This window comes from Tachyglossus aculeatus, chromosome 16 (assembly GCF_015852505.1).
Source record: "Tachyglossus aculeatus isolate mTacAcu1 chromosome 16, mTacAcu1.pri, whole genome shotgun sequence".
NCBI classification, from domain to species: Eukaryota; Metazoa; Chordata; class Mammalia; order Monotremata; family Tachyglossidae; genus Tachyglossus; species Tachyglossus aculeatus.
The window spans coordinates 38957330-38983022 of NC_052081.1; the positions used below are offsets into that span (position 1 = coordinate 38957330).

Genomic DNA, 25693 nt, shown 5'->3' on the forward strand with positions numbered 1-25693 from the left:
AGGACCGCTGGGATTTCTTACACCTTTATTGGTTTCGAATTGGAATTTGGGGGATCCAAAATGGGTTCCTTCTAATGAGCTCTTCCGTCTTTATACCAAATTACGTTCCTTCCCTCACTGGGCTGTTGAGTCCCGTTGGATTGTGTTGGAATAAATAGGGTGAAGGTCCAAGGAACGGGCTGGGAAGAGAAAGACGACAAAGTTGCCTTTTTCTTCTCCTTCTTATGAAGCAGGAATCTGTTGTCTAGCTCAATTAAGTCACCCAGTGGACTTTTCCCCATATTTAAGCACCGACCGGGCAAGCTTTTTTGAGCCGTGGGGAATTTCCCTCCGGGTCCTCTTGTGAAGCGCTCAGAGGCAGAGGAGGATGGTCAGGAGTGGGGTGATGAGAACTGTTCGAACTACAGCTCCCCAAGCCCCCCCAGATTTGTTTAGGATACTAACCTAGGCAGAAAGCAAAGTCTCCCAGGATGTGCCTTAACTTGTACACAACTAAAGTCACACAAAAAGGACACTCGTAAGAGCCAGGATTTCTTCCTGGCTAGCTAGGAGAAAGGGGGCTTTCCATTTGACAGAAAGCCCTGGCTGTTGTCGTCTCACTCCCCGTTTTCAACTTTCTCTGCCGGCAGCAGGGTGGAGCGTGTGCTTGTGTGATTGTGTGTGTGTTTGTGTCTTGGGAGCTGGGGGAGAGGATCTCTGAACTGGCCAAATGGAGGCCATCGTACATCGCGCAGAGCGTGGCATATCGCTCCACCGCCAGACACGTTAGGAGAGCCGCGGCCATCCCAGCTGAGAGGCTGCAATCAATCAATCAATCAATCGTATTTATTGAGCGCTTACTGTGTGCAGAGCACTGTACTAAGCGCTTGGGAAGTACAAGTTGGCAACATATAGAGACAGTCCCTACCCAACAGTGGGCTCACAGTCTAAAAGGCTGCAGAAGCGGGGGCCGGGGCCCGTGTCTTTCCTATCCCAGGCTCGGTTAATTCTAGCAGCAACCGGTGTCCCTCTGACTGTCTGCTGAAGTCAAGGGTGCTTTCAAGCTTGAAGAACTTAAGCACTGTCACCAAGGTTCACAAAATGGAGGAGCGAGAAACACACCAGCTCTGGATGCTCAGAAATGAATGAACGAAGCGCACGCAAAAACTTAAAACTGAAACTTAAAAAAAAAAAAATCCCTCCTGTTTCAATGTGCCCGGCTAGCCGAGACCACCCTTGGGTCGGCCAGGTGTGGATTCGCCCGGGGCTAGATGAGCCGGTCGACGCACGGATCAAGCGAAGACCGTGACCTGTCCGACCTGACCTGGCGATTTTAGTCCTGGCAACCTGCTTCACTGCGCTGGCACCGTGAGTCACCCGGACAGCAGGAAGGAGACACTCTGCGAAGTCAGATGCAAGTGGCAGCTGCTTTATTAAGGGTATTGTTTCAGCAGCCCTAAGCACTTCCAACTGCAAGGAGGAAGAGCTGTCGTGACATGCAACAGGCCGACGCTTTGTATGAACGTAATTTTGCAGGCGGGGAAGGTTCGGAGGAGGAAGGCAGCTTGGAAAATCCTTCCTGGCCACCCAGCGGTAGCGACTTCTGGCAGCTAGTCTCCTACAGGCTGGGTTGGGGCTGCGGGGGGGACGACACTGGGCCGGTGTTGGGGGAGCGGAAGGGGCCTGGGGTTCTAGCCATGTTCAACTTTCCATTTCACACTCCCTAGAGGAGCCTACTGTAAAGGGAATCCAAAACCTCGGCACGGGGAGGGAAGCCCATCTGGACTCCGGCCTAGTTGCCTACTTGACTTGCGTCCATCAACCACATTCAAAATGGGACCCAGAGTAACCCGCTTAGTGAACAGAACACTTTCAAACCCGGAGATCTGTGGGAGACCCATTCTCCGCCCCCACCGCCCCCCATGACACCTTCCTCTGCTCCTGGAACCCCCCTGCCTCAAACTTTTAATTCTGCTGTCTTTCCACTTCTTTATTCACTCCACCTTGGCCACGGCCACGGCCATTCTGTTTGGCCAAATCACCAGTCATTAGTGTCGAGGACAGGCGCATGCACACACACATCCGTGTGTGCAACGGGGGCTTCTTTTCTAATCCCTCCTCCTTGAACATTCTCCAATCCCTAGTTACAAGGGATCGGACTCTCCATTACAGTCTTGGAGGCCCACCCTCCGTCTCTTTTCAACTCTTTCTCTAGGCCAGTCCGACTTTGCCGAAGCCTGAAGTCTTCTCCTTTCTCTCCCCAGAGACTTCCCGATTGAACTTTCTCAACACCGAATCTCGCAGGAGCCCCCGTGCTCGGTCTTGGGGGGTCCCGGCCGCCCCGACCTCCCTAGCCACCTCCCACCCCGGGTCACGGGGAAAGAGTGAGCGATCCGTGGTAAGGGGCGCCGCTGGATTGCCCATGCTCGGTGGAGGCTGGGCGTCGAGGCCGGAAAACAAGACCTCAGCCTCATCTCGCTTCGCAAGGGAGTCAGCAGAGCCTCCACCAGTCTTCCTTTCGGGGTCCCCTACCCTCTTCCGGCCCCCTCCGCCCGCAACCCCACTTCCCACCCTCCCCCATGGCCTGCATACCATCTCCCCTCCCCAACCTACATGCCCCCGCACCTGGGACGGGAAATGTCACCCCCATTCCAGACAATAGGAGGCCGGGGTTGATGGCAGGGAGACAGGGGTGCTGTCCCTTCCGGGCTAGGCACCTGTGAGAGTGGCTTTGGCTTGTTACTGCCTTGAGTCTCCAGCCTTGGGAGCTCGGGAGAGCCCAAGGGAAGAGAGTCACTGGGGTAGAGGCCACAGCCACGACCCTGCATAGAGCTGGCACGGGCTCGTGTGACGATCTACCAGCTGCTTGCCTGTGAGCGGTGAGGGCGAAGAGAAGCAGAGAGGACTACGCAGGAGAGAAGGAAAAAAGGGACGCGGAAAGAGCGCGCGGGACGGAGACCGAGAACATCCGAAAGGAACGAAGGGGTCAGAGCTTAGCACGGGAAAGGCAGAGTTGTCGGCTTTAAATACATTTGGGGGGCTTTCTGTGTGTGTTTTTTTTTTTAAAAAAGAATACTTTGCTGGAATGGGTTAAAATCATCATCTTTAGCATCCTGGTAGCATTATTCAGTAGTTAATAAAACAGAACGTTAAACCTTTGCCCAGCCGGCTCTGGGGAAAGGAGATGCTTCGGCCAGAGAGCTCAGCCACTCTTGTGGCTCCCGTCACCAGTTCGCGAGCACCTGGCCAGAATGACCTCCTTGGACACCTTTTTGCGGTCGTAGGCCAAGCCGAGGAAGCACATGAAGTCAATGAAGAAGGTGGTGATGTTGATGTGCCAGCGGTATTCACTGGTGGAGTAGTCGTACGGAAACGTGTGGTGGTAGTTGTGGAAGCCCTCGCCTGAAACGAGACACGGGGCGGGGGCGGTGAACGCGGGGCCCGGCTCCGAGGGCGCTGCCGTTCCCGGGAAACGCCCGCCACCCCACCCTCCATCTCGAGGGAAATGGCTTCGGAGGGCCGCGAGCGGGCGGGCAGGTTGGTTTCCGCCGGGCACTCGGAGGCCCTGGACGCGAGATGGAGGGGGCAGAGTCCTGCGGGGAGAGCCCGGTGGCGATGGGCGACTGCCATTTGATAGGGAGTGGGGGTTGGGAAATTCTGGGGCTCTGGGAATGGCTTATCCCAGCTCCTCGGGAAAGCGCGCCAAGGCGCCACTCCCCGGAGGACTCGTTGAGCCATTGGCAGCCCAACCCCGGCTAGCGGGTGTGCAGAGGGAGGTGACTTGAATTCGGGCTCTGAGCCCCGTCGGGTTAGCCCTGAGGGCAGATCCCCCCGGGAGGATTTTTGGGCTGACCCTGGCTGCTTTTCTCTGACCCCCAGTCCTTTCATGGGCTGAGAGACTCCCTTCCTGTCCACAGAAGCCCTGGGAGGAGCGAATGGGGCAATCCCAGGCTTTCTAGAGGGCACCTGGGGATTCCGACAGGTCGGGGCAGAGCCGCAGGACCTCCAAGGGAGGTCCCGAACCAGCCCCTGGACTGGCAGCAGACCTGACTCGGGGGGGATCTCCCTGTCGCAACTAAGGCGATTTCTGGTCTTCTGCGGGGCCTGAGCCAGGTGTCTTTCAGATCGCCCTCGAAGCTGTGGAAGGTGCCCGGGGGAACAGTCCAGCGACGAAACGGCCCGAGAGGTCGGGGTACTAGCCTCGAACCCATCGAACAAGGCCAGGACTCTCCCTCTCCCAGACCCAAAGGAAACACCCCTCACCACACCGCCTAAGGGCCGGGAGGAGGCCCAGTGGAGCTCTAATGGAAGAAACCACCGCACTTGGCCATGAGGAGGGAGGTCGGGGTTCAGGCCGTGAGTTTCAGCCTAATAATCATAAGCAGGATATGGGCTGAGCGCTGGGGTAGCCACATCCTTAATGGGATTCGCAGTGGGAGGGAGAAAAGGGCTTGAATCTCTGCTTTACAAGTGAGGAGACTGAAGCCCAGAGAAGTGAAGCGACTTGCCCAAGGTCACAAGGCAGGCAAGGGGCAGAGATGGGAGGCGCGCCTGGGTCCCCTAGCTCCCACGCTGCCGCCTCAGCCTCCGCTTCCCCGAGCCCCAACGGAACAGCCGTCTCCACGGGAAGGAGCAGCGTTTCATCCCTGGGGGCTCTGAGGTCATTTTCAGAAAACAGGCTAATCCCTAAAGGGCTGCGAGTCCCGACTGGCACTTTCGGTGACTCCTCGGGTGACTCCAGTCCAAGCCGTCCTCTGGCTCTGGGTCTCGGTTTCTCCATCTGCTCGTTGGGATAACAATACTGACCTACATCACAGGCCGGAGTTAAGTATAACCAGTAAAAGTGGTTGTAATGTCCCTTGCCGATAGCAGCACTTAGAGAAACAGTTCTAATAACATTAATGACAGGTGAGGGACGGAAGTCCAACCAAGTAAATGACTCTCTGCCTCGGAGATCACAAGGTTCACGGCACCTCCCTAACACTTGCTCATCTTCAGTGTGAACTGCGTGGGATTGACAAGGGGTAGCTCCCAGCCCGACTTAATCTGACCAAAAGTTTCTCCAATGCTAGCACTGTTCCGAGCACCTTATGACTATTATATTTGTTAAGCGCTTACTCTGTGTCAAGCACTGTTCTAAGCGCTGGGGAAGATACAAGTTAATCAGATTGAATACGGTCCCTGTCCACTTTGGGCTTGCAGTCTAAGTAGGAGGGGGGACAGGTATCGAATCCCCATTTACGCTGCTTCCCTGCTGGCTCAATGGGAAGAGCCTGGGCTTTGGAGTCAGAGGTCATGGGTTCACATCCCAGCTCCGCCACTTGTCAGCTGTGTGACTTTGGGCAAGTCACTTCTCTGAGCCTCAGTTCCCTCATCTGTAAAATGGGGATTAAGACTGTGAGCCCCCCATGGGACGACCTGATCACCTTGTAACCTCCCCAGTGCTTAGAACAGTGCTTTGCACATAGTAAGCGCTTAACAGTCAATCAATCAATCATATTTATTGAGCGCTTACTGTGTGCAGAGCACTGTACTAAGCGCTTGGGAAGTACAAGTTGGCAACATATAGAGACAGTCCCTGCCCAACAGTGGGCTCACAGTCTAGAAAAGTACCATCATTATTATTAACAGTTGAGGAAGCCGAGGCACAGAAAAGTTACATGACTTGCCCAAGGTCACACGGCAAGCGCTTGGAGGAGGCGGGACTCGAATTTGGGTCCTTTGGCTCCCAGGCCTATGATCTTTCCACTAGCCCATGCTGCTTCTCTGTTCCTAGCTCCCCGGCAGCTAAAAGCCTAATTTAGACAGGTGCATCTGTGACACTCTGGAACTGAAGAGGATGATGAGGGGAGGGTGGCATTTCATTGGGGGGCAATAAGGGGGTTGGACGCAGTTACTCTTCAGGCATGGGGTGGAATACAAATGAGAGGGGGGGAAGGGGCCAGTACAGTAGGCGCTCAATAAATAGGACTGAATGAATGATTGAAAAGGGGAAGACAAAATCGGAGAGGCCAGAAAGAAGGACGAGATGGCAGAAGCAAAGCAAAAGGAACCTGGGAACCTGGAAGACAGATAGATGGGAAGGAGTCGAGGGGCAGGATGATCTGGAGAAAAGCAGACGTGGCCACTGCACCCACAGAGGTGGGGGATTTGGGGAGGCCTGAGTAGGAGAGAGGAGACGCATGGCAAGGCCAATAAGGAGGAGATGGCAACAGCCAAGACTTGAGGCGAATGAAGCGTGAACAAGGAGAGAGAGCTAGCTTTTAGAGGCCTTATGGAAGCACAAGTCGGAGGACTCCAGCAGTGGTTCGGATTTTTAAAAATGAGGAGAGAAGAGAAACGAGCTTCTCCGGCATAGGCCGAAGAGGCAGAATGATGCCAAGTGAAAGAAAGATGAGGGAGAGATTACTGGATTTGGCTAAGAAAAGCTCTTGGGGAGGGTGACGTTGGAGCGTTGAGGAGGACGGGAATCAGATTGGGTTGGAGGCAGTGGGTAGATACCGCACATGGAGAAGTCAAAAGGAGGAGAAGCAGGAGGGGGAGGTGGCTGGGGGTGGAAACTGGAGCGAAGAATGTTTTTTAACAGCGGTCACTAGAGCTGCCTAAACGCGGAGGGCTGGGAACCGGAGGGGAATGAGAAAGAGAGCAAATGACTCTTAATTTAAGGAGCCGGGATCGAATCCGGGTCCCACGGAACACCTGACACGTGGTTGGTGCTCAATAAATAGTAAATAGCAGTCACCACATTCTGGCAGCCCACACCCCCTCCACATTGTTCCAGCGAGACACAGGAGTCCTTGTTCTGCAGCTTGGCTATGCTGTGTTTCAGCTGGGATTCTGCTAGCGTCGAGTTCGCCGAGCTGACATAGGGGGTAGATCGGCGAACTTCGGGGCAGAAAGGGACCTTTAGAAGTCACCCGTTCCGGTCGTCTGCCTTCAGGCAGGGGAGTGACTAAACCACCCCGAGGCACTCGGGGTGAGAGGCTCCTCAACTTCCCTCTTGTTGGGTTTAATGCTTGAGCATTCCTAAATGGTCAACTCTCCCTCTCCACCTCCCCCACCATCCCCTATCCCCAAAAGAACCTGTGAACGTAAGGGAGGGCCCATCTCACGGATGGGGAAACTGAGACACAGCGATGGACTGTAAAGAACGGGCCCTCCCTGACTTCCAGGCGCGCCCGACGCCCCGCCCAGCGTTCAAACCGTTAGACTCCCAGCTTTGCCTCCGTTCGGGGCCCAGGGACTTACCTATGGCTCCCAGGGAGACCAAGATGTTCTCTCGGGGATTGATGTTCTTATCGTAAGGGCGGCTGCCGTAGAGATGGGCGGCACTGTTGACCAGCCAAGTGGCATTGAGCACACAGGCGTAGCGCAGGAGAGAAGCGACGAAGAAGCTGTGTTTCAGACTTTCGCCCCAGAAATACCAGGGTACCAAAGTGGGCATGATGAAGCACATAAATAGCACAGCGGGCTTGTAGTATCTGGAGAGACGAAGAGCGTGGAGAGGAGTGATTTGGGGGCGCGGGGGGAACCGATCGAAAGGATGGGGCTTCAGGGGGTGGCTCTTGCTTTCTGAAGAGGGTTGGGTGGGACGGGCAATTCCAACCACAGGCAAGGGGGAGGGATAGGGAAATTAGGCAGTACTGCAGGGAAGACCCACGGAAAGGGATCCTCAACAGGAACGGGGCCGCCCGGTGTCGGTGGCATTGCTTTATCCTTCATTCTGTTCTTGGATCTCTTTATCTCCCTAGAAACGCAGGACTCTTTCACTGGGTGGCGGGGGGAGGGGTGTCCCTCTCTGTCTGATTTCCTCTTTCGGCCTTTTCGCAAAGTCCCAGATCTTCTTTCCTCCTCTTTCGGACCGAGAGGCCCTAACCCGCTCTTCTCCTTCTGGGGGCTGCCCCTTTCTTAACCTAAGTCCCTTGTCTTCACCCTTGGCTTCCTCAGCTCTGGGCCCCGGGAGGGGCCCATCCTTGTTCTAGGAATTGGGGTGGTTGAGCTCGAAAGCTCTCCACCCGCAATGCGTATGCCCAGAGAGGTCAATCCGTTGAATCCTCCAGTAGCTCCGGGAGAAAGGACCCCTCCCTCCCGACGCCCACTGGGCCCTTCTAGCAGCTCCTCCCCAACTGCCACCCTTATCCCGAGGCTACGGCCTCTCTCACCTCCTCTGGAACATCACCAGCTTGTCGGCCTTCAAGTCGGACAAGTCCAGGAGACGGCCCTTCTCGATGACGTCAGGGTGCTTGCGTACCAACAGCCAGCCCACGTGGGAGAAGAAAAAGCCACGCCGGGCATTGTGGGGGTCGGCGTCCGTCTCCGAAAACTTGTGGTGGACCCGGTGATCCCGTGCCCACTCGTAGATGTCATTCTGGCACACGCGGGAAGGGAGGGGGTGGGCATGAGAGAAGATCGAGGTCCAGACCCGACCGCGCTAAGCGATACCATGGGGGTCCCCCTTGTCCCCGGGGACCCGAGAGTCCGTCATCATTGGCTTCCAAAGCCCCGCCTCCAGAATCCAAGGAAAAGCGACGTTCCCCAGGGGAGAGGCCAGCCAGTGGCCCTCCTGAGCCAGAGAGCTCGGGTCAACGGAGCTACTTAGTCCACACTGGAGGAGCAGCAGGGCGGGGGACATGTCTACCGTCTCTGTTGTACCGCGCTCTCCCAAATGCTTAGTACAGCACTCCGCATACAGTCGGCATTCAATAAGTACCACCGATCGACTAGCAGCCCAGAGACGGATGTGGAGTCTTCTCCAGGCAGAGCGCGGAGGGCCTAAATCACCCAGCAGCCCTCCAAGTCCCAGCGTAACCTAGGCTGCCCCAGTAAATTAAATTAGAGAGCACTGCCGAACCGCCCTTTGCCAACCAAGGGTAAGTCACCGGGGGGCTGGGAGAACCCAGGACCGATAAACCGGTTGCCCCGTATTTCCCAGCCCCATTTCCACGGTCAGCCAGCCCAGCAACGGGCGGTGGGCGAGGCTGCTTGGAATACGATCCGGACCCCCTCAGGTGACCGGTTATTGAGAAAGTGGTGGGGAGGAGACGGCTGGTGTGAGCCTGCTTGTGCAATCTGATGTGAAGGCCTAGCAAGCCAAGGTGACATTTCCAAATCGGCGCGAGCCCTTCCAACCACTGCAGAACGCTCTTTCCTCGTGGACTCCCCCCACCCCACCCTGACCACGCTGCCCCGTGTCCCGATGTGCCATCGGAAATCATCCCGGAGAAAATGCCCGGAAGCCAGGGGAGCCACGCGGGCACCAATAAATATGATTGATGATGATGATGACCAGGAGTAAAGCGGGTGAACACTTCCCGCCTGCCGACCGAAAATTAAATCAGCCGTCAGAAGCCGGTCCTCGGCCCAGGGCTTGGGGCTCAGCAGCCTGTTTGTGAGGGCTCCTCCCCGGGTTCTCTCTGTCTCTTGCTGCAGCTCACCCCAGTCGGAGCTAGGCAGGAGGCAGTGGCTCCGATACAGTCGGGCAGTTGTATTTATTGAGCGCCTGCCGTGTGCAGAGCGCTTGGAAGAGAGCAACGCAACAAAAAACAGACAGTTTCCCTGCCCACAACGAGCTTACAGTCTAGAGAAGCAGCGTGGCTCAGTGGAAAGAGCCAGGGCTTTGGAGTCAGAGGTCATGGGTTCAAATCCCGGCTCCGCCAACTGTCAGCTGTGTGACTTTGGGCAAGTCACTTAAGTTCTCTGTGCCTCAGTTCCCTCATCTGGAAAATGGGGATTCAGACTGTGAGCCCCCAGCGGGACAACCTGATCACCTTGTAACCTCCCCAGCACTTAGAACCGTGCTTTGCACGTAGTAAGCGCTTAATAAATGCCATCATTATTATTATTATTATAGAGGGGTGATACAGTCAATCAACAGAGTGGCAACCCCTCAGACAGTGAGGCGTGAAGGTGTCTACCAAGTCTGTTTGACTGTACCCTTCCCAAGTGCTCAGTCCAGTGCTCTGCACACAGTAAGTACTCAATAAATCTGATTGATTGAAGTCTCTCTCCCACACACTTACAGAGAAAGACACCTGCACCCCCCAAACTCCCAGAACTCATTACTGTAGGAAAAACACTCCCTCCCCAGAGCCGAACGGACAGACTCAGGTGGGTTCTGTCTCCTGGAGGCCCTCTACCAGCTGGGCCAATCGCTGAATCGCCAGAATTGAGAAAGAGAACAAACATTTACAGGCACCTACAATTCAGGCCTTCACTTCCAAGAGCCTCAACGGCTATCTAAAGCAAACAAGCAAGCAAACATATTCTCCTCATTCTCCCTTACTAAGCAAACTTACTGCCCCTTTTGCCCAATGCGCTGGAAGAGATGGAAAGACACATTAATGGGATGAGTCCCGCCAGCCATGGGATGATCAGGGGAACAGACTGGCTCTTGGCCCCAGGCCCCAGGAGAACTCATTCCCACGGGTTTGGCCCCGGGGCCGTATCATGGAGTGACAGGCCCTGCCCCTCCAGGCTCCTGGGATCAGGTAATCCCAAATCCCAACGGTTTTGCAACTGTCACCTAGTCCAGTTTCCTGCCTCCCACCAGGACATCCCACTCACTCACTGACCTCCCAACCCTCCGGGCCCGATTGCCTAATTCAAGCCCCTCCGGATGGAATGGGGAAATCCAAAACCCACCCAGGAGACCAAGGGGGCTGTTCTTCTCTTCAGACTGGTTCCCTGAGGGCAGAAATCCAGTTTCCTATCTCCTTATTGATACTCATCCTGGGCACTTTTGACTCCATCATGCATTCAGTTCCTTACTCCGACTATTCTATCTGCAAATACGTTCACGTCTATCTCCGCCGTTAGAACGTACGCTCCCCGGGGGTAGGGAACGTGTCGTTTCTTGGGCTCTCGGTTCAGTTCATTGCACTCAGTGGGTGCTCGATAAATGCTACGACTAATACCACTGAGGGTGGACTGGTATCCGCACTTCAGAAAGTACCGCGGAAACAAGAGACGGGGGCCCTGCCCGCCTGGGTTTTGCAAGACTCCTGGGGGAGACAGACAAAATAATTACAAAGAAGGGGAACAGCGGGAAGAACAAGGATCAGCTAGGAAGCAGTGTGGCTCATTCATTCAATTCATTCAATCGTGTTTATTGAGCGCTTACTGTGTGCAGGGCACTGTACTAAGCGCTTGGGAAGTACAAGTTGGCAACATACAGAGACGGTCCCTACCCAACAGTGGGCTCACAGTCTAGAAGAGTGGGCTCACAGTCTAGAAGACTGTCTAGAAGACTCAGTGGAAAGAGCCCGGGCTTTGGAGTCAGAGGTCACGGGTTCAAATCCCAGCTCTGCCAATCGTCGGCTGTGTGACTTTGGGCGAGTCACTTCACTTCTCTGGGCCTCAGTGACCTCATCTGTCAAATGGGGATTGAGACTGTGAGCCCCCCGTGGGCCAACCTGATCACCTTGTAACCTCCCCAGTGCTTAGAACAGTGCTTGGCACATAGTAAGCGCTTAATAAATGCTATCATTATTATTATTATAATACGTGCTTAATTATCACAGTACTTATTATTACTACATGGCATCTGTACTCAGAATGAACACAGGGAATTTGCACTGTCTGTGCATTATCCCATGGGAACCTCTGTCCCTGACCAATTTCCCCTCTTCCCTGATAATAATAATAATGGTATTTAGGTGCTTACTATGTAGCAAAACGGGGCCTGGCAGCACGCCACGATCCCTCTATTTATTTTATTTGTACATATTTATTTTATTTATTTTATTTTGTTAAAATGTTTTGTTGTCTGTCTCCCCCTTCTAGACTGTGAGCCCGCTGTTGGGGAGGGACCGGCTCTATATGCTGCCAACTTGGGCTTCCCAAGCGCTTAGTGCAGTGCTCTGCACACAGTAAGTGCTCAATAAATACGATTGAATGAATGAATGAATGACTACGAGCCCCACGTGGGACAACCCGATCACCATGTAACCTCCCCAGCTCTTAGAACAGTGCTTGGCACATAGTAAGCGCTTAATAAATGCCATCGTTATTATCATCATCATCATCAATCGTATTTATTGAGCGCTTACTATGTGCAGAGCACTGTACTAAGCGCTTGGGAAGTACAAATTGGCAACATATAGAGACGGTCCCTACCCAACAGTGGGCTCACAGTCTAAAAACAACAAATACGCTAGGGTGAAATACAATCAATGAGTGTACAGCCACGTACACATACGTACACACGTGATAAAGGTGGGGGAAAAATACTTGGGTGCTCTCGGGGTGGCTGTCGGGTTGATGGGGCGGAAAAATGAGAATTTGCGCCGGCTCACCTGGAATGCCATAGTGTTGGCAAAGGTCAGGAAGATCCTCAGAGGCAGCCTGGCTTTGTAGGTCCTGTGGCTCCAGAGCCGATGCGCTCCCGCCGTGATCCCCAGGGCGCTGATGCTGTAGAATCCGATCACTGCGGAAGGACGACAGTGGGGGACGGTCAGACCCCCGCAACGTGAAAGGCCGTACGCCTGGGAGCCAGACGCCCTGGGTTCTAATCCTGCCTCTGCGGTGGACGCCCTGGGTTCTAATCCCGGCTCTGCGCTGTGATCTCGGCCAAGTCGTTTCACTTTTGGGGGCCTCGCTTTCTTTGTCTGTGAAATGGCAGCTCAAGACCTGCTCCCCCTCCTACTTAATAATAATAATAGTGATGGTGTTTGTTAAGCGCTTACAGTGTGCAAAGCACTGTTCTAAGCGCTGGGGAAGTTACGAGGCGATCGGGTCGTCCCACGGGGGCTCACGGTCTTAATCCCCATTTTCCAGATGAGGTCACTGAGGCCCAGAGAAGTGAAGCGACTTGCCCAAAGTCATTCATTCATTCAATCGTATTTATTGAGCGCTTACTGTGTGCAGAGCACTGTACTAAGCACTTGGGAAGTACAAGTCGGCAACATATCGAGATGGTCATCATCATCAATCGTATTTATTGAGCGCTTACCGTGTGCAGAGCACTGTACTAAGCGCTTGGGAAGTCCAAGTCGGCAACATATAGAGACGGTCCCTACCCAACAGCGGGCTCACAGTCTAGAAGTCACCCAGCTGACAGTTGGCGGAGCCGGGATTTGAACCCATGACCTCTGACTCCAAAGCCCGGGCTCATTCCACTGAGCCACGCTGCTTAAACTGTGAGCCTTGTGCGGATCGGGGGCCGTGTCCGGCCTGATTATCTTGTCCGCGCCCCGGTGCCTAGTACAGGGTTTGGCACGGAGTAAGCGCTTAACTGATGCCATAAAGACGATTATTCGGCCCATGGAGATCAGAACCGGTGGCAGGCACACCCTCTGGGGCTTAGAGGCTGTGTGTTCAGGTGTGCAAACCACAGGTCAGAGAGAGAGGACTTCGAGGTCTCGGTTCTAGAGAAGCAGCGTGGCTCAGTGGAAAGAGCCCGGGCTTTGGAGTCAGAGGTCATGGGTTCAAATCCTGACTCTGCCAATTGTCAGCTGCGTGACTTTGGGCAAGTCACTTCACTTCTCTGGGCCTCAGTTCCCTCATCTGGAAAATGGGGATGAAGACTGTGAGCCCCAAGTGGGACAACCTGATCACCTTGTATCCCCCCAGAGCTTAGAACAGTGCTTTGCACATAGTAAGCGCTTAACAAATATCATTATTATTATTCTGCCTCCGTCTTACCTTGAGGGGGTCCCTTTAGCCTTGTTGGGTCTCAGCTGACCCGTGAGCACGCAGCAGTTCCCCACCTGCCTCCCTGCTGTCAGGCGCTTTGAGAGGGATAAGGAAATGGGGCTCCTAAAGAACAGGGAGCTGTGGGAAAGGGCACGGTCCGGGAACACGCAGTCTTACTCCTGACACTGGAGGCTGACGGTCCCGGAAGCTCTGAAGGGTAGCAAGAAGGAGCGCACAGCCCCTGCTCAGTTGGTGAGTGGATCCAGTCATTCCCAAATCTTTCCAAACCTCCCGCAAACAGGACTGCCGCACTCGCTCACTCACTCACTCGCATATTCACACGCAGAGCAGTCCACGGCACTGTTTCTGAGCGCTGGGGAGGTTGCAGGGTGATCGGGTTGTCCCCCGTGGGGCTCCCAGTCTTCATCCCCATTTGGCAGATGGGGGAACTGGGGCCCGGAGAGGTGAGGTGACTTGCCCAGGGTCGCCCGGCTGATAATTGGCGGAGCCGGGATTCGAGCCCATGACCCCTGACGCCAAGGCCCGGGCTCTTTCCACTGAGCCACGCTGCTTCTCTATGGCAGTTGTTGGGCGCTTACTATGTGCAAGGCACCGCTCTAAGATAGGCCTCGCTCCCCTCGTCTGGGGAAAATGATGATTATTCCATCCTGTTCATCTCATAACATCTCACTCTTCTAGACCGTGAGCCCACTGTCAGGTAGCGACCGTCTCTATATGTTGCCAACTTGGACTTCCCAAGCGCTTAGTACAGTGCTCTGCACACAGTAAGCGCTCAATCAATCAATCAATCAATCATATTTATTGAGCGCTTACTAGGTGCAGAGCACTGTACTAAGCGCTTGGGAAGTACAAATTGGCAACATATAGAGACAGTCCCTACCCAACATTGGGCTCCCAGTCTAAAAGGGGGAGACAGAGAACAAAACCAAACATACTAACAAAATAAAATAAATAGGATAGATATGTACAAGTTAAATAAATAAATAAATAGAGTAATAAATATGTACAAGCATACATACATATATACAGGACATATATACATATATACAGCTCAATAAATACGATTGATTGATTGATTATTACCCACGTCTGTCCTCAGCCCACCCTCCCCGAAGCCAAGAGCAGATCCAGGCAGTGGTGGGAGTGGTTCGGCGCTCTCGGCGTGTCACCCAGCCTTCCCGCTGCTCCCACCCCGCCGTTGGCCCGCAGATGGGAGCTGGACACCTCGGGGTACGGCAGATGCCAAGCACAAATCGTCTGCCTGGCGAGGCAAGGCATCAGTGGGAAAGTGACACTGGGCTCTCCGGTGACCCGCCGCGCAGCCCTTGGCGGAGACCTTGGCCGGGGAAGGGGCGGGCACCTCCGTCTCCATCGGTTGCTATCTGGGGTTTCGTTCCGGAATGCCGGGAGAGACCGTCAGAGCCAGTGGGCTCCCAGTAGCCAAGGTCTGGCTGAGTTACTCCGTCTCCTACAGAGACCCCACCACTCTACCCAACTGCTACGTGCTTGCTCTGGCCTAGCCCTTCACTGGGAACAATTCCACCCTCAAGTCCGAGCTCTCCAATCCCCTTTCAGGACTCTTGGCTCGTCCTGAAAGAAGCCACGTTCGGCTCGAGGTAGCCCTAGAAAGGAATTCCAGCCCCACTCAATCCCAGGGGCACCCTGCCGGAGAATTCCAAAAGGACCAGGGAATAGACTAGATTTCAGCAGGTTCCTAGGAATTGCCACCGACACTCGGAAAGATTAGCCTTTTAGACTGTGAGCCCACTGTTGGGTAGGGACTGTCTCTATGTGTTGCCAATTTGTAATTCCCAAGCGCTTATTACAGTGCTCTGCACATAGTAAGCGCTCAATAAATACGATTGATTGATTGATTGATTAGCCAACAGGGCAGAGCTCCCCAGCTGAGGTCTCCAAGGCTTGGCCGGAGAGCCTCGCCCGACAGAGTTTCCAGCAAACTAAACACCTAAAGAAGCCGGACGCCGCACCGCAGGCCTCCTCCCGCTACCCCTTCCCGTCCCCGCAATTGAACGGCCAAGGCAACTGAGTCACAGAACGAGTCAGTCGCTTGCTCACGTTCTTACCGTGAGTCAGGGGGTGAGCAGGGATCCCCGTCTCCCAGACCAGGGGCTCTCTTTTAACGATCTCCCGACTGGCTATCAAGTCGAGAATCATTTCGGAGGTGGCGGGGACGGACGGAGATGGCTAACGGCCCCGAAAGGAGGCCTCGGCAGATTAGGTGACCCATAAGACGATCCCGGAGGGGATGGATCGGGAGACACGGACCCGGGGAACTCAGCTCTCAGACCGTAGGCCGAAAATGGGAAAGTGATGACGCGCGCGGTTAGCGGAGGCATTAAATATCACCCATCCTTCTAGTCCGACATCAGAGCCCAGCTGTGCCCTGGAGAGCTACGGTTTCAGGGCCCCGCTAAAGGCATCAGCAGAGGCAGCCCGGGAAGCTTAGACACCAGTCACCAAAACAAGGCCGTGACTGAGAGGCCCCGGGGCAAGCCCAAGGCTGCTGATTAGGGGAGCTCTAAAGGAGGGGACGGGGAGAGGACGAGGTCGCAGGGGGTCTGCGCAGGTGGAAGGCGGGAAACCTGAGCTCTCCGGCCAGCCGGCTACCTTCCCTTGCACTAAGCCTCTCTCCCGGGCATCAAACTATCCGCTACGGTTCAATGCCCTAACCACACCGGGGCCACCGCGAGGTACCCGCGTTACACCGGGGACGTTGGCTGCAAGAGAAAACCTTTGTCAGCGTCCCCCGGGGCCTTGAGTACGAGGACAGGCTGCCGCGGCCTGTTCCCATCTTCAGAACTCTCTGTGCCGTTCTCAGGCCCCTAAGCTTAAAGGAGGGAGGCACGGCGTGCTGGCCGCTGGCCCCGGGAGCTCGGAGGCGCAGCCAAAAGGACACAATAGCCACACACGGGCCGCTCCGTCGGCTCCGGCCGGCCGGGGGTGGGGGAGGATGGGGTGGAGAGGAGTGCCGCTTGGAGCAGCTTTGTTCGGGCCCAGGGCGGCCCCGGGCGAAGCCTAGCGGGTGCCTAGCGGGGGCAAGATCCCGCCCACCCAGCCAGCCCTGCCCACCGAGACCAGACTGGAAGCCTCAGCCTGAAGGGGGTCTCGAGAGAGCACGTCGCCCACCCCTCTGCCTTTCGGCAGAAACCCGTCCTGTGGGGAACGTGTCCTGTTTTTTTAAAGATCTCTGGGCAGGACGATTCCTCCCTAGGAATCCATTCCAGCTAGAACACCCTTAACAGTCTAGAAGTTCTTACTTGGGTCACACCCAATCCTCCCCGTAGTTTCAGCCTTTTTCCTCCAGTTTTGTCCTTACCGGACATGGAGACGGCCGGGAACTCGTCCTTCCCGCCGAAGAGCCCTCAGCATTTCCTAAGCTTGCCCTGCAGTCAGCTCTGCCTCTTGTTCTAACCACCATTTCCTGCGTGCTGAGTTTTCCCTTCTCCCCATTTCACGGCTGGAAAAACTGAGGCCCCGAGGCGGCGGGAGACCCTCCCAGCACCTCCGTCAGAGGCAGAGCGGAGCATCCCTCTAGTGCGGGATGGCAGTGGCTCAAACGGCCTTCAGAAGGCCCGAGGAGTTGCTTTAGTTGAGCAACCGTCCCCTCCGGACGGAGGCCCGGCCCGCAGACAGACCCCGCTTCTGGGTTTGCGCCGGAGCTCCAAGCCAACCCGGGGGCCCTCACAGATAGGCCGTTCTCCAACTGTCCCCGCTGGCTCTGGGTTACCAGGGGAGATGATGATGAAGTAACCCCGACCTCGGTAGCCTCGTTCTTCCCCTTCATCTGCACAGAGAGGCACGGCCGGACCCACTGCCCGACTCGGTCTGGCCTTGGGAGTTGTCTGCAGCAGGTTGTTGTTTCCCTACTCTCCCCTGAGCCACATTCTCTCTCTCTCACACACACACACGTGCATCCCCAATCAGACTGACCTAGCGACCATCATCAATCGTATTTATTGACCAGACACGAGCCCAGGCTTTAGCGGTCATTCCCTCTTTCCCCAGTGCCCAGGAAGGCAGCAAGGACCCTGGCTGGGCCCAAAAAACAGGATTCCAAGCCTGAACCGAACCTCAGGAGTGGGGGCTAGAAGTGGACCCAACTTGTACCCAGCTGTTGCCAACTTGGACTTCCCAAGCGCTTAGTACAGTGCTCTGCACACAGTAAGTGCTCAATAAATACGATTGATTGATTGATTGATTGATTGGACCAAGGCCCAGCCGGTCTTGACCCCATTCCCGGTGAAGGTGGAGCGGGCAGGGCTCAGGTGGCGCGCAGACCTGGTTGTCCCCCCGGGCGCCCAGGCCCCACACCTCCAGAGACTCCTGACGCGTTTGCTGTCCCTTGAATGTGACCAGTCGCGAAGCAGAGTGGCTCGGTGGAAAGAGCATGGGCTTGCAGCGTGGCTCAGTGGAAAGAGCCTGGGCTTTGGAGTCAGAGGTCATGGGTTCGAATCCCGGCTCCGCCACATGTCTGCTGTGTGACCTTGGGCAAGTCACTTAACTTCTCTGAGCCTCAGTTACCTCATCTGGAAAATGGGGATTAAGACTGTGAGTCCCACGGGGGACAACCTGATCACTTTGTATCCCCCCAGCGCTTAGAACAGTGCTTTGCACATAGTAAGCGCTTAACAAATGCCAACATTATTATTATTATTATTATTATTATTAATCAGAGGTCATGGGTTCGAATCCTGCCTCCGCCACTTGTCAGCTGTGTGACCTTGGGCAAGCCATTTAACTTCTCTGGGCCTCAGTTATCTCATCTGGAAAATGGGGATTAAGACTGTGAGCCCCACGTGGGACAACCTGATCACTTTGTATCCCCCCAGCGCTTAGAACAGTGCTTTGCACATAGTAAGCGCTTAACAAATCCCAACATTATTATTATTATTATTATTAATCAGAGGTCATGGGTTCGAATCCTGCCCCCGCCACTTGTCAGCTGTGTGACCTTGGGCAAGCCACTTAACTTCTCTGGGCCTCAGTTATCTGTAAAATGGGGATTGACTGTGACATGGGACAACCTGATCACCTTGAATCCTCCAAGCGCTTCGAACAGTGCTTTGCACATCGTCATCATCATCATCAATCGTATTTATTGAGCTCTTACTATGTGCAGAGCACTGTACTAAGCGCTTGGGAAGTACAAATTGGCAACATAGAGAGACAGTCCCTACCCAACAGTGGGCTCACAGTCTAAAAGGGGGAGAAATAGCATAGCAAACGCCTAACAAATACCATTATTATTATTATTATTTATTATTAAAAGCCCCTCTCGACCTAAGGAGGCTCAAAACTGGGGGGTCCGGGCCACCCAAGCTTGGCTCAGGGCCAACCCCCTTTCCGCAGCCTGGCCCGGGCCGAGGTCTGGGGCCGGCGAGGTAGGGCTGTCAGGAGGCGTCCAGGCCAGCAGCAGGGCTGTGCTGGGGGAGGCCGGGTGCATCCCTGACAGCAGCCCTTTGTTGCTGGGCTGGCTCGGGGCCTGGAACACTGTTGCCAGGCAGGGAGTGGCCGCTCCCTCCTGCACCGGGTCCCGGCCCTATCCTGGGGCAGCCGCCGGGAACCACTGACCCGAGGGGGCCCAGACGAGGCCTCAAGACCCTGGGGAGAGGGTAGGTCGGATGGTAGAAAAGGCTCGATTAAAATTCCTGAGGACCTAACATGGGAGGAAGGGGGGACAGAAGCCGACATCCGGGATCCTCCGTGAAAATCCCCTCCTCTAAACTTGTTGCGTTCATTCATTCAATTCATTCAATCGTATTTATTCATTTTTAGGCTGTCAGGAGGCGTGTGGGGAGGTGCTTCTGAAAGGCATAATTTTGCTGTACCCATGCAATAGGGACTGAACAGAAAAAAACCTCAAAAACCTTTCTTGATCCCTCCCTCCTCTACCGACCCAGCCCAGGCCGAGAGGTGCCCCGGGGAGGTTGGTTAACGGTGGAGAGGAGAGTTTCCCACCTACTGAACGGGGCTGGGGGCTGGGGAAAAGAGGAGAAAGGAGTAAAGGAAGAGAAGCAGCATGGCTTAGTGCAAAGAACACGGGCCTGGGAATCAGAGAACCTGGGTCCTAATCCCAGCCCTGCCTCTTCCCTGCTGGGTGACCTGGAGTGAGTCATTTACCTTCCCCGTACCTCAGTTTCCTCCTCTGTAAAATGGGGGAGCGATACCTTTTCTCCTCCCCTCTTGGACCTAGCGAGCCCGGTGTGAGACGGGGACTGTGTCCGACCTCATTTTTTTTTTTTAAATGGAATTTGTTAAGTGCTCACTAGGCTTTGTACTGTGCGCTGGGGGAGAAACAAGCTAATCAGGTTGGACACAGTCCAGGTCCCGCATGGACTCGCTGTCTTAATCCCCACTTTAAAAATGTGGTAACAGGCACAGAGAAGCCAAGCGACTCGCCAAATGTCCCGCAGCGGACGAGCGGCGGGGCCGGAGTCAGCACCCGCGTTCTCCCACTCCCAGGCTCGGGCTCTTTCCACTGGGCCACGCTACCTCTCTATTACCTTGTATAGTGTTTAGTACTTACAGAGAGTCAGCATTTAACGAATACCATTATTATTAAGGAGGGACGGGAGAGAGGAAGGCGTCCATAAACTTCACTGAACAGGGTCTGGGGAAAAGCCGCCCCTCCCCTTCCCCAATCTCGAAAACCGATCGAGGGCCCGTCCGGCCTGGTTTCCCTACCCCTACGGGGGCTCGGGAGGCTGAGGGCAACCAGAGCCAAGAGCCAGCGTGCCCCCCTGCCTGGCTGGGGGGGCGGGGGGGGTAATCATCATCATCAATCGTATTTATTGAGCGCTTACTATGTGCAGAGCACTGTACTAAGCGCTTGGGAAGTACAAATTGGCAACATAGAGAGACAGTCCCTACCCAACAGTGGGCTCACAGTCTAAGAGGGGGGTAATCAGTGCGGCTCAGGGGGTGGGGAAGGGGACAGGAGGGGAGACAGGACAGGGCACTGAGAAGAAGGGAAGGAAGGGCTGACTGGGGGTTTCGATACATCCCCACCATAACCGGTGCATGTATTCTGGGCCTCCAGTCCCCGCTAGCCTGGTCTGCAGATCCACTGCTGACGCGGTGGCTATTCAAAGGCCTCCCCCAGGAGGGGACTCATTTCACGGCCAAGCTGTAGTACGTGAATCAGTAGCCTCTCCTGGGGGAGGCCTGCCCCCCCTCCCCAGAGGGTCGTCTTCGTCTCCATCTGGGAAGTCCCCCGCTCCCGCACCGTTCCCTCTCGCCTCCCCCTCTCTTCCCCCTCCGCACCCAAGGGCGCAGGGCTCATCCGGGCCCGCTCTAGGTCCCACCGGCCTTTCGGCGTGGGCTGGGAGAAAGCCGGCAACTCCCACTGGGATGAAACGGGGGGGGCCGCCCCTAGATGTCACCGGGCTCTCGACCCACCGGTCGGCAGCGCCACGGGGGAAACGGGGGTGGGGGTGGGGAGGGAGGGTTATTAAATGACCATTTCGGATGCCAGAATCCGAGACCGCGTGGCCGGCTCGCCAGAGGGCCTCCTCCGGCGGGAGGGGCCGGGGGAGCGGGCCCCTTGGCTTACCCCAGAGCAGGGTGTACAGATGGGCGGAGGGGATCAGGGCGATCCCGTACAGGGCTCCCAGGTGCAGCAGGCTCATCAGGATGATATTTCTCCAGACGTAGATCACCTTGGGCTTGGGCCCTTCTTTCTCCCGGTAGGTCACGTCAAACGCATCGTCATCCTTCATCCCCCGGCCGGCGCAGGTCTCTTCCTCGCGATGGGGGGAGGCCTTCTCCGCCCGGGCCCCTCCATTCTGCATCCCCCTGGGGGCGGGGGCCACGATGGTGGTGGTGGTGCTTATGTAGGCTTTGGAGAGCTGAGGGGTGTGGGGGGAGAAAGAACAATAAGCTGGGCCACGTGGAGGCCAGTCCTGGGGAGGGGAGGTGGATGGATGGATGGATGGATGGATGGGGCAGTTGGGCCCTACGGTCTCGGCGCTGGAGAACTGGGACCCTGAAGGCCCCGGAGACGGGATGGGGGAGACCGGGAGCTAACGGGAGGAGGGCTGCCCTTCCAGAAAGGGATGGAGTGATCCTGGAGGAGGGAGGTGGAGGGAGGGAGGAAGGGAGGAAGGGAGGGAGGGCTCCCGTCTTCCCCCTTTGGTCTCCCGCTCGGCCTGAGCCGCAGCGCTTCCCAAGATGGGGGGCTTTCCCCCATTTTCCACCAATGCGGCGGCAGGGGAGGGGGAGGAACACCCAACCCACCCCCCCCGACCTGTATGTACATATTTATTACTCTATTTATCTATTTAATTTGGACATATTTATTCCATTTATTTTTTTAATCGTATTTATTGAGCGCTGGCTGGGTGCAGAGCACTGGACTAAGCGCTTGGGAAGTCCAAGTTGGCAACACACAGAGGCGGTCCCTACCCGACAGTGGGCTCACAGTCTAGAAGGGGGAGACACAGAACCAAACAAAACATATTAACAAAAGAAAATAAATAGAATAGATATGTTATTTGGTTAATATGTTTTGTTTTGTCGTCCGTCTCCCCCCCTTTTAGTCCGTGAGCCCGCTGTGGGGTAGGGACCGTCTCTAGATGTCGCCGATTTGGACTTCCCAAGCGCTTAGTCCAGCGCTCTGCGCACAGTCAGCGCTCAATAAATACGATTGAATGAATGAATGACCGTCTCTAGATGTTGCCAACTGGGACTTCCCAAGCGCTTAGTCCAGCGCTCTGCACACAGTCAGCACTCAATAAATAATAATGATGGCATTTATTAAGCGCTTACTACGTGCAAAGCACTGGTCTAAACGCTGGGGAGGTTACAAGGTGATCAGGTTGAACCACGGGGGGGGGGGGGGGCTCACAGTCTTAACCCCCATTTTCCAGACGAGGGAACTGAGGCCCAGAGAAGGGAAGTGACTTGCCCAAAGTCCCACAGCTGACAATTGGCGGGGCCCGGGATTTGAACCCACGACCTGACTCCAAAGCCCGGGCTCTTTCCACTGAGCCACGCTGCTTCCCCAATAAATGCGATTGAATGAATGAATGAATGAATGAACACAGACACACACACACACACACACACACACACACCAGAGCCCAAAACGGTCATCTGATTCATTCATTCATTCAGTCGTATTTATTGAGCGCTTACTGCGTGCAGGGCAGTGGACTAAGCGCTTGGGAAGGGCAAGTCGGCAACAGATATGTTTGGATGCCAAATGTCCGGGATGAAACGGCCGGGGCCACCCCTCGGAACGCTCAAACGGCTCCCTAGCCCGGAGGGGAGCTGGGGGGGATATGGGGGGGATGGGGGGGGGGATGGAGGGGATGGGGATGGGGAGGATGGGGGGGTGGGGATGGGGGGGTGGGGATGGGGAGGATGGGGGGATGGGGATGGGAAGGATGGGGGGATGGGGATGGGAAGGATGGGGGGATGGGGGTGAGGATGGGGAGGATGGAGGGGTGGGGATGGGGAGGATGGGGATGGGGAGGATGGGGTGTTGTGGGGATGGGGAGGATGGGGATGGGGAGGATGGGGATGGGAAGGATGGGGGGATGGGGAGGATGGAGGGGTGGGGATGGGGAGGATGGGGATGGGGGGATGGGGAGGATGGGGGGACGGGGGGATGGGGAGGATGGGGGGATGGGGGTGGGAAGGATGGGGGATGGGGAGGATGGAGCGGTTCGGGATGGGGAGGATGGGGGGATGGGGATGGGGAGGATGGGGGGGACGGCTGACCTCCTCCTGCAGCAAGTGGGCCGGCATCTGGGCTGGGGAAGCGGTGACTCGGAGGCGTCGGAGCTGCGAAGCCTTAGCTGGGAAAGGAGGAGGGCGAAGCAGCTGGCCCCGATGCCGGCTCCCTCTGGACGGCCGGGCTCCTGGGTTCCCGGGCCCGAGGGCGGCGGCGGTCCCTCCCCGTCCGGGCCGGGGGCGGGGGGGCGGGGGGGGGGGGGGCTTGGCTTTAAAGGCCGCGGCTGGCGGGGACGGCCCTCCCTCCCTCCCTCCCTCTCCTCCTTTTAGTTTTTTTTCTTCCAATTTTACGATCCTCCCGCGGCCAAGGCCGGGCAAAGGGCGCGGGGGAGCCCCGGCCGGGGGCTGGCGAGCGGGAGGAAGGGCCGGCAGGCCGGGGGATGGGGAGGAGGAGGAGGAGGAGGAGGCCGAGGAGGAGGAGGAGGAGGAGGAGGAGGAGGAGGAGGAGGAGGAGGGGGATGCCGCCGCTGGCGCTGGCGCCGGGAGAAATGGTAATGCTGGGCCCGGGCCCGGGCCGGCCGCAGCCCCATTGGCTGCCCGGAATTTGGTGCCACCTGGGCCTGCCCTCCCCATTGGCTCCGACCGATCTGCTGTTCCCTCCGCCGCCCGCCTCCCCCCCTCCCCGTCCCCACCCCGGACCCCCGGGACCCCACGCCGGGACCCGGGACTGCCGGACACCACCGGGAGGGGGAAGCGGCCCGCCACCCACCAAGCGCCTACCCTGGGCTGAGCGCTGCGGAGGGCACGAGGTCACCGGGATGGCCCCCGGGGGACTCACCCTCTCCATCCCCGTTTGACAGATGGGGGAACCGAGGCCCTGAGCAGTAACAATAGTGATGATGGCGTTGATTAAGCGCTTACTGTGTGCTAAGCGCTGGAGAGGGTACAAAGTCACCAGGTTGACCCCCGTGGGACTCACCATCTTCATCCCTGTTTGACAGATAAGGGGAACCGAGGCCCTGAGAAATAATAATAGTAATGATGGCATTGATTAAGCATCAGGTTGTCCCCCATGGGACTAACCATCTTCATCCCCATTTGACAGATGGGGGAACCGAGGCCCTGAGAAGTAACAATAATGATGATGGCATTGATTAAGCATTTACTATGTGCTAAGCGCTGGGGAGGGTACAGGGTCATCAGGTTGGCCCCCGAGGGACTCATCGTCTTCATCCCCGTTTGATAGATGGGGGAACTGGGGCCCTGAGAAGTAATAATGATAATGATGGCATTGATTAAGCGCTTACTATGTGCTAAGCGCTGGGGAGGGTACAAGGTCATCAGGTTGGCCCCCGTGGGACTCACCGTCTTCATCCCCGTTTGACAGATGAGGGAACTGAGGCCCTGAGAAGTAATAATGATAATGATGGCATTGGTTAAGCGCTTACTATGTGCCAAGCACTGTCCTAAGCGCTGGGGAGGATACGTCATCAGGTTTTCCCTCGTGGGACTCACTGTCTTCATCCCTGTTTAACAGATGAGGGAACCGAGGCCCAGAGAAATAATAATAGTAATGATGGCACTGATTAAGCGCTTACTGTGTGCTAAGCGCTGGGGAGGGTACAAGGTGATCAGGTTTTCCCCCATGGGACTCACCCTCTTCATCCCCGTTTGACAGATGGGGGAACCGAGGCCCAGAGAAATAATAATAGTAATGATGGCATTGGTTAAGCGCTTACTATGTGCCAAGTGCTGTCCTAAGCGCTGGGGAGTGTACAAGGTGATCAGGTTGTCCCACGGGGGATTCACAGTCTTCATCCCCATTTGACAGATGAGGGAACTGAGGCCCAGAGAAGTGAAGTGACTTGCCCAGAGTCCCCCAGCTGACAAGTGGGGGAGCTGGGATTCGAACCCATGACCTCTGACTCCCAGGCCCGGGCTCCGTCCGCTAAACCGCGCTGCTTCTCGTTGTCACCTCAACCTCGGCAGGGGCTCGAGCAAGAAGTAATAATATTTCTAGACTGTGAGCCCGCTGGTTGGTAGGGACCATCTCTAGATGTGGCCAACTTGGACTTCCCAAGCGCTTAGTCCAGTGCTCTGCACACAGTAAGCACTCAATAAATACGATTGAATGAATGAATGAATGAATAAAAAAAATAATAATGGTATTTGTTAAGCACTTACTATGTGCCAGATTCCGTTTTAAGCGCTGGGGTGGAGACAAGCAAATCGGGTCGGGCACAGCCCCTGGCCCACATCGGGCTCACGGTCTTCATCCCCATTTTACAGATGAGGGAACCGAGGACCAGAGAAGTGAAGTGACTTGCCCAAGGTCGCACGGCAGACAAGTGGCAGAGCCGGGATT

At 55.9% G+C, this 25693-nt stretch overlaps 1 protein-coding gene across 1 annotated transcript; it reads right to left on the reverse strand.

The window, feature by feature from the left end:
• Positions 1-3043: 3043 nt before the first annotated feature.
• On the reverse strand, positions 3044-23533 carry SCD (stearoyl-CoA desaturase). Its single transcript, XM_038757688.1, has 6 exons — positions 23377-23533; positions 21206-21500; positions 12273-12403; positions 8142-8347; positions 7228-7460; positions 3044-3381 (listed from the first exon to the last, which is right to left on the reverse strand). The coding sequence occupies exons 1-6, from the start codon at positions 23401-23403 to the stop codon at positions 3182-3184; spliced, it is 1092 nt and encodes a 363-aa protein (XP_038613616.1). The 5' UTR covers positions 23404-23533; the 3' UTR covers positions 3044-3181.
• Between the last annotated feature and the right edge of the window lie 2160 nt (positions 23534-25693).